An 8,919-nucleotide genomic window follows, 5' to 3' on the forward strand; every position below is an offset into this window, starting at 1 on the left:
CAATGGTCTTTTAGCCTTTATTCACTCATTTCCTTTCAATTTTTGTCTACCAAACAAATACAATTTGAATTCCCACCGAACTATAATTTGTTTCCTTCATAATTTCATTCTTGTAACCAAACGTCCCGTAAGGGCGAGAGAATTTCGCATACAATTTGAATTCCCACGAAATTATAATTTGTTTCCCTTATAATTTCATTCTTGCAACCAAACGTCCCGTAAGGGCGAGAGAATTTCGCATTTTGTGTATAAGTATACTTATACTTGCTTTCACTATTTCGTGTCCTTTATTTAACCCAAGTAGCACAACGGCTCTCTTGGATTTCTTTGCTTCTTGTTCAGAGGAGGTCAGAGCAAAACTACAGGTAGACCATGGCAGAGCTTGTCAAACATGTGTTGCCCCCTTCCTGCGCTACTGATAATATAGACAGGGCGGCAACATTTGACATTAATTTCATCAAAAAGCATTCCAAGTACTAATGCCCAACACATATGCTATTTTCCTTGCAAAGAAAATTCAGCTTCAAATGAACCACTTTGCAGACAAGCACGCTATCAGATTCTATGCTCCTTTTCTCTTTTTCCCCAGTAGAAAATTAATAGGATTAGTGGGAAACCATATTGGACTTTAATTAAATATGTAACAAATTTTATAATCTAAATAAACTATATACAAAATATAATTAAAAAAAAAAACAAATAAGCCCCTAACTGAAAATTTTTCATTCAAACCTCTTAAAGTTGCAAAAAAAAGTACAAAAGACACACACATAAGTCCAGATCTGGATCTCTTTTACAGATAGCTAACCACTTATTAGTGCGCCAATACCTAATTAAACTTTTTTAAAACCAATTTTAGGTATTTAAACGGCTCAATTACAGTATTTGTTTGTCTCTGTTTATTTGACAAATTTTCCATACAAAATTAATCAGTTCAACAAAATTAGAAATTTAGAAATACTTGATGAAATATTGAAATAAATACTTGATGAAGGACAATATGATTTGTCTCGACCCCGGCCCCACCACAGTCAAGTCCTTTTTACGGTAATGTGACAACAGACAACCCGAAACCAGCTCGACTTCCCAGACGGAAATTCATCCGCATTGAAGACCCCATCTATTGCTACCAATTTTTCCTTTTAAATGCATAGTTTTTATAGTACTAATTATCAACAGAATTCTCATTGATCGGCTAAAAATAATGCACAGAAAACAGGGAAAAAAGAATTGATGATTCAATCCAATTTTTACTGTAATGGAAATATGAGTAGTGAAAGATAAGGGAAATTACTGCGCAGGTAATTTGGAGTGAATGTTTAAACCTGGGGTTTTGGTCTTGTGGAGAATTGATGAATTGATCAGAAGATGTCAAGAATTTCTGATATTGAATTGTTGCAGAGAGGACAACTTCCCCTTTGAACCCAGAGCTCCCTCGAGCATAGCCTGCAGAATGTGTGTCCACAGGGTATAAATGCCGCACCCTTGTGTCTGACCATGCACACACAGCAGTTTTCTAGGATGAACTTTCCGCCGTCGCCGGCGGCGGCGGCGGCGGTCTCGTCTTCGGTTTCTTCTTCACCTAGCACGTAAGCGGCGCCGTCGATGCCCATTTCGCGGTCAGTCTCCGCCAGCAACGCCATTAATGACAGTCTTGCAGGTTGGTCCACCCTGGCGTCGGGTTCTAACTCACCGCCGCCGGAAGCTTCTCTGCTTTCACCGTTCGCTTCCGCCTCATCGAATCTCGAGGTTTCTCTATCCACGGCGCGGCTAGAGCTCCTTTGCAGTAGTACGATCAAAGTAGCTGAATCCGACTCTCTACGCGGCGGTTCTGAGGATGCCGTCAATTCCGGCTGAATCAATCGGACGCTCGGACGCTCCGCCTCGGAAGCACTATTCGCCGCAGAAAACCGCGTGGAACGCGACGCATCCGTCGTCCGATTGTCAATCTGCTGGAGCGGTGTAACGTCGGCGGGGACGGGGACGGGGTCGGGACCGGTGGAGGTGCAGGCGGAGCCAGGGAGCTTGAGACGGAGCTTCTCCGTAAAGTGTTTCCATGTCTTCCGGTTTTCCTTGCTTACGAACGGCTCGTCCCGTATGATATCGAGGAGAGTCCGGTGCGGCAGCTCCGCCGTAGTCGATCTTGGCTCTCTACACAACACATCGCCTAGCGTCAGGCCCGCCATATTGTCACTGCCTCCATTGCTGTTGCTCACCTCTTTCACTCTCAGAAAATCTCTAAGGTTTGGAGAATCAAACTTCCGGTCTGCCGTCAGCATCCTTCTCCGGCTAACTCCACCACCGCCGGCGGTATCCATTCACTAATATACCCCCAAACTAATCCAAAAAATCACCACAACGACCTTCAAAACCATCTACAAAACGCGAAGAAAAACCTGTATGAATCATCGCAGAGGCGCGGATTCACAATTAAAATAACAGTAAATAAAAACGACGAACAAAATGTTCTCGGGAACGTAAACTTTTTCCCCGGAATTTCAGGATCAGAAGCTTCGATTTCCGTAACCGTGACAGTTCCGGTGAGTTCTCACAATCAGAGAAAATATACAAAACCGAAAATTCCAAAAATAAAAATAAAAAATCACGAGAAATTCAACACAGAAATCGAACAATCAATCCGAAACAACCACAGCGTCGGAGAGATCTAAAATACAAAACTCAAAATTCAAAAACGACGCCAAATTCAAAAGGAATTGAACAAAAAAAAAATCTAGAAATTAAATGCGGAATTCAAACGGAATTGAAATGAGAAAAAAAAATATCTAGAAATTAAATGCGGAGAGAAAACAAATTAAAGGAGGCGAAGTTAGAGAGCAAAGTACAGGCGAAGACGCTAGGCATAGGATCCGCTTCACGGTTGAGCCATCAAATCTCGCTCACGGCTCATCAGATCAATGATATGAAACCACTACGAACTTTTTCCTGTTCAAAAGTATAGCGAAGAAATTAAAAATGAAGAAAAGCAAATTCTCATCATCTCAAAAATAAGAGAAAGCAGCGTGGAGCACTGAGGAAAGGGACGATTATAAGAGAGAAAAAGCTCGTGTAGTGTTCTACCTTTTTGTCTCACTCTTCTCTCTCTTCTTCAATCGTCAAACAGACACCGTTTTTCTGTTTTCTTCTTCTTATTATTATAATCCTTTTCTCCTTTGATTGTATTATCAGCCTATATGGCTATACGGCCTCCATTTACAGGTGAAATTTTTTGAATTCTTACTCCATTTATCTGATTTTTGAAAAAATACAAAAAAAAAAAAATACATCTCTCTCGTTAGAGCGGTTTGGTTCAAGTTATATAACATAATTAAAGGAATGTGAGATTTAGAATATCACCTTTCTATATTTAGTTCAAGTTATCTTGTTTTTTTTTTTTTTTTGAAAACAAGTTATCTTGTTTATCCAAGGAAATATAATATTACCTAAGGAATGTAAAACTCTGAATTATTTAGTTAGAAATGAAAGGTGGTCAAATAAATCTTTTAATTTTTTTATGAAAAAAATAATTACAATTTTGAAATTTAAGAAGTTCTAATTAAGTACTTTAACTAGCCATTTTGATACATTAAGATTCATTAGTTGGTAATCCTACCAATTACACTAGTTAAATTATTTTTAAACATTTTAATTTCATATTTAGTTTCTTAATCCGTCGCCACCTCACTATTGCTTTCTTTAGTCAAAAGAGGGTGACGAGCTTCTTCATATCTGAAGAAGTTACAATCGATTTTTCCAATTAAAGAAGGTTGTTAGCGACTATCAATAGCGGTTAATAGTAGTCAGAAACAATCAATGATTATTGGATGATAGTCAGTTGACCATGTAAATAAAAATCATGTCATGTCATTGTAATTTTACCAGTAATATTTTGATTATCGATAAAAAAGAATTTAGATGGACGATTTTAGTGAGTTTGAGTACTTAATTTAAAAAAATTTTAAAGTTTGATTTCCTAATTATTTTTCCATTAAAAATTAGAAAGCCTATTTGATTCTTTCTTTGTGTGTATTTTTTTTAAAGAGTATTTCTTTGTTTACATGTTTAATTTTGATAAGAAAGATGAGAAATAAAATGATTATGAATTCTATTTTATTAGGTTAAATTGGTACATATCAATGATGTCATACCTGCAATAAAAAAAATAAAGTAAAAATAAGTATATAATATACATATGTAATAGGGTTTGAGTACGGTAACGTGTATTGACACGTAATAAATTAAATGCACTATTTAAAGGATAGGAAAATAATTGTACTTGTTATATATTGTTGACTATAAGGAAAATTTTATAAAAATAAATAAAAGAGAAAAAAAATAAAAGGTGGGTTAACTATTAGAACTAATGCTCATTATTCACTTAACATATAAAAATAAAAGTATTATTACAAGATAGTTAGGTTTTTTAAATGAGTTTTAATAAAAGTAATTTATATATGTTGTAAAATTTATTGTTTGAATATATGGTGTCTCTAAAACCAGGATTAAAGTGCATATTTAACATTATTATTTGCGTGTTTTTACTTGTAATTAGCCTAAATTTAGGCAAACAGTTCATTGAATTTCTAAATTTTAGTAGATTAAAAAAAAAAACTTATGTTATATCAGTTTTGGCTGACTAATCCTAAGCCTACAGGACGTGGGATTAGAACCCCCACATTGCTGCCATTAATCATGACTTTAAGCTATACGACGATTCGACGAATCAATTATGCTAAGTCCCCGGGCCGCGGCCTCAGTAGAGATTTTTTAGTCACCATCAATATGTTTCCTTTCAGTTCTGTCAAAATTCTCAATCCAAAACTCTATTGATAATGTAAATATAAGCTGAATATACCGGAGGCTTTCGCAATGCTCTTGAACACACTTGGATTAGGTAGTCAAGAAATGGACTAGATGGGATTGGAACATCCATTTTGGGTCAATTGTCTCTCTCCCCTCCTAGGTAATTAATGCGTCTTCAATAGGCAGATGGAGGGAACACATGCCAAGTCTCCTGCATGTTCTAAAGATGGTGATCATGCCAAGTGTCTTGGTAAGGTTAACGTTACGATGTGACTTGATGTGACCACACATGTCGTTCCATTGGCAAATGCAGAGTTCATTCATGCACGGACGGAGCTCTCAAATCGATTATATTAGTTAAGTTTCGGGTCAAAGCGGACCAGAAATTGTATGTAATTAAGTTCTGAGCTAAGTGACATATGTGATACAATGTATGTATAATAAATCGTGTTATCTAGTCAAAAGGTACAACCAGCATAGACTAGTACCGAACGGATATGCTTGGCGTTACCATTCTTACCACAGGACGGTAATATTTTTACACTACATTCTCCCAATAATATATTTTTAGTATCTAAATCAGCTGCTTTAAACTCCAAAATTTTGAACTTCGTCACTTATTTAATAAGAATCTTCCTGGAAATGAGTATGGAGTATGGACTTGTGTTAAAAACAAACAAATTAGCTCTTTCAATGGGAACAAAATATGCTCCCGAGAGGAATGGACCAAAAGAATCTTTCATTCACAACAAAATTAAGATGACATAATGCCCATGGATAGAACAAAAGTTTACATCTCTATTCATGGAAGGAAGTTGGGACTTTTTTAATTTTATTTATTTATTTTTAATGATTAGGACAATCACTACTTAAGAATATATACTAGGTAAACTAATAGAAAAAAACATAAAGATAAGCATATTTTATAGTAGACAAATCACACAAGAAATATAAACTACACTATAGAAATCTTGTATGATAGACCTAACTGAAAAGGTGCGTGTTAGCAAAATTTAAACTCGTTAGCTTTTGAGAATTACATTTTACTCATTCAGCCACCTTTTCGCAGCAAATTATACTTTTGAACTTAAAAACTTGGGGGAATGAAATATTGACTTGTGATAGTGGTTCACATGTATATTCATGTTGGGTGTGATTTGATTACAATCTCATCATCATAATTGCTCTATTTGGAATAATTTTAATTCATCACTATCTGTCTTAGATTCTGCACATAAATGGTCAAATTCTACTCCCCCCTTCAAACAGTCCAACTAGGAAATATCAAAAAATGAACCAATTGCACATGAACATATTTGTGTCCATGTCATCATGTGTATGTAGTGTGGTGCACAAGAATTTATAACCATGTAAGTTATATTTTAAATAATTCATTAACTTTTTTTATTCATATATATTGGTAACTTTATAACAACGACCCATTTAGAGTGACATTTTTGTAATACATTTGTTGAACTTCAACTATTTATCTAAAAGGCTAAAGTGTCATGCCGCACCATGAACTATAAGCCATTTGTCATGCCGCACCCTGGACTTTCATAACTGCTGTTTCGATTCACAAACCATAAAATTTTGTTCGTCTAGACTTTTTTATAGGTTTCCCGGTTTCGCTGCTAACATGGCGCCGGTATTATCTTATGTGGAGCTTTTTTTTTTTTTTTTATCAATTCCTCCTAAATTTGAAATTTTTGAAAAATTTTGGGTTGTTTTTTAATTAATCAAAAATTCAATCCCTAATTCTTCTACTACATCACACCTCTGCTGAAACATACGTTGCGGACTGCTCCGGATACCCTCCCCACCTCGCCGTCGACCACCACCTCTACACTATCCCTATCATTCACCGGTCTCTCTTCCACCGTCGGCCTCCAATTCCTCACCCTTCGACATCTTCTTGAACTTAGCCCTAATTTCATCCATCAGCGGCCTCTCCCCTGTTCTAAAACAAGTTTAGCGTTTTCTAGGAAATTTCCAGATTCCGTCTCAACAATCATTGATTTCTCTACAATATTTTGTGTATTCTCCGTCCTTTTCCCTCTCAGATTAACAACCTGCACCTCAGGAATCATTTCCAAAATGTACGAAATTTCTGCGTATTCTCCGTGAATTTCCAAGGCGTAAGTGAACGCTTTGTCCGGCGGCGTTGTTCCGCCCTGGCGGTGGCAGAGTCTACAGCTTGGGCAATTTTCCAGACAGTCGGTTATGCTATAGGCGGTTCGGCGTCCAGCGACAAAGATTTTGGTCGGCCGGCGACAACTTCTGGTAGCGAACACCGAAGCAAATTTTCTGGGCAGCGAGCTCTGGTTCCTTTCTTAATTTGCTTTGTTGTTGAAAATTTTGTATTTGCTTGGCGAAATGTGACCCATCACTTTTCTTTCAATTTAAACTTCAGTTGCAATTCCTAATGCTTTGTTATGAATTTATGATTCTAATTACAGTGTTTAGTTCTGTCGATTGTCATGAGCTACTAATTGTTTTATAATCTGATTTTGAACATTTACATTTTCGACGGAATCTCTTTTGATATTTTTTCTGCAACCGGAATCTCCATAGGCGAATTCTGCACCTTCTGATTAATTTTAAAGATTTTATATAATTTCCGTAATCCGGTGACACTCCGGTCGCCAGAACGCCTCCTGCCGCCGGCCACCACGACGGCAGCGCCTTAGCACCACCTGACTCAGCCGCCCTGAATGTATGATTTTGAGCATTTTGAGCGATTTGAGTTTTTTTTTTAAAGGATGTAGATTTTGAGTTTTTTTTTTTGAAAGGATGTAGATTTTGAGTTTATTTTGAGGGAATTTGAATTAAAGTGATGAAATGGCTGCCACGTTTGAAAACCAAAACACGTCAATAAGATATCAGCAAGTTATCACCAGTAATTCGAAGGCAACCTGTAAAAAAGTCTAGGCGAATAAAATTTTATGGTTTGTGCCTCGAATAGTCACTTATGAAAGTCCAGGGTGCGGCATGACAAATGGCTTATGGTTCATGGTGCGAGATGGCACTTTAGCCTATCTAAAATCATTTCTATCGGATAAAATTTTACAATGTACTATTGGAAATCATTGATCTTGTGTTCAGCTAAATATTACGGAGTAATTGACAGTGAGGATTGTTTGATGAAAATGCTATTTCTATCTACTTTTCTGTCCACAGTCCACCTATATATGGGGCAATGAAAACAATAATATACCAAAATGTTTCTCTAGAAGTGGAAATAAATGATGTCGGAAAATTAAAACATTGCGACTCAACAAAATTTGCAATATTGTTTACGGAAGTTTCAGTACCTAATTTATTTCTTTAATTATAGTAATTTTTACCCAAATTAGTCTTCGAGTATACTGGTTTTACCCAATTCTGTCTCGACTATAGTAATTTTATCAATTTAGTCATTGATTATAATAGTTATGACTTAATTAATTGGATAAAACTATCAAAATCGATGACCTAATAATTAAGCACAAATATTCGTTTAAATTAAACTAGGTATTAACTCATTTTTAAAATATAATTAGACTTTTATTCGAATTCATTAGGAAGTATATTGCTTCATTCACATGAATTATACGGCAACAACAAACACCCTGAATACAATTCAACTTATTAACCAATTCAAAATAAGTGGACAGTTAATTGTAGGCAAAATAAAATCTCAAATAGGTTGTAACTAATCTCGAGATTGGACTTCTTTAAAAAGAGTATGGACTTCTTTAAAAAGAGTATTCCTAATTTCATTGAGGAGTTTTACATATAGTTTGGTAAGCCTGATTTATTGACTTATTAGACTGTCTGTATATATATTTCTATTTGATTTGATCCATAATTAACTTGCAAGAGGGAACTATTTTTGGATATATTGCATGTCTTATTGGTGTGTGATTGAAATCATTCTTCTTCATCCTACTCTACTGTAATCTAATATCTACGCCCTACTTCTGAGATTCTTTTCACATAACCCATTTTCTATTCTCCAATTATTATTACTTACAAAATAATTTTAAAAAATTGAGATTAATATATTAATCCTAAACCTTATAAAATCTTAAAATTACATTATCTTTTTTTTTTATTACTCGAAGTGATGAATATATA

The 8,919-nt window shown here is 35.6% G+C and overlaps 1 protein-coding gene across 1 annotated transcript; it reads right to left on the reverse strand.

The window, feature by feature from the left end:
• Positions 1-1,133: 1,133 nt before the first annotated feature.
• Positions 1,134-3,161, reverse strand: LOC116025933. The gene is made up of 3 exons (XM_031267313.1): positions 3,079-3,161; positions 2,844-2,943; positions 1,134-2,375 (listed from the first exon to the last, which is right to left on the reverse strand). The coding sequence occupies exon 3, from the start codon at positions 2,316-2,318 to the stop codon at positions 1,362-1,364; it is 957 nt and encodes a 318-aa protein (XP_031123173.1). The 5' UTR covers positions 2,319-2,375; positions 2,844-2,943; positions 3,079-3,161; the 3' UTR covers positions 1,134-1,361.
• Positions 3,162-8,919: the final 5,758 nt, after the last annotated feature.

Source organism: Ipomoea triloba, chromosome 7 (assembly GCF_003576645.1).
Source record: "Ipomoea triloba cultivar NCNSP0323 chromosome 7, ASM357664v1".
NCBI classification, from domain to species: domain Eukaryota; kingdom Viridiplantae; phylum Streptophyta; class Magnoliopsida; order Solanales; family Convolvulaceae; genus Ipomoea; species Ipomoea triloba.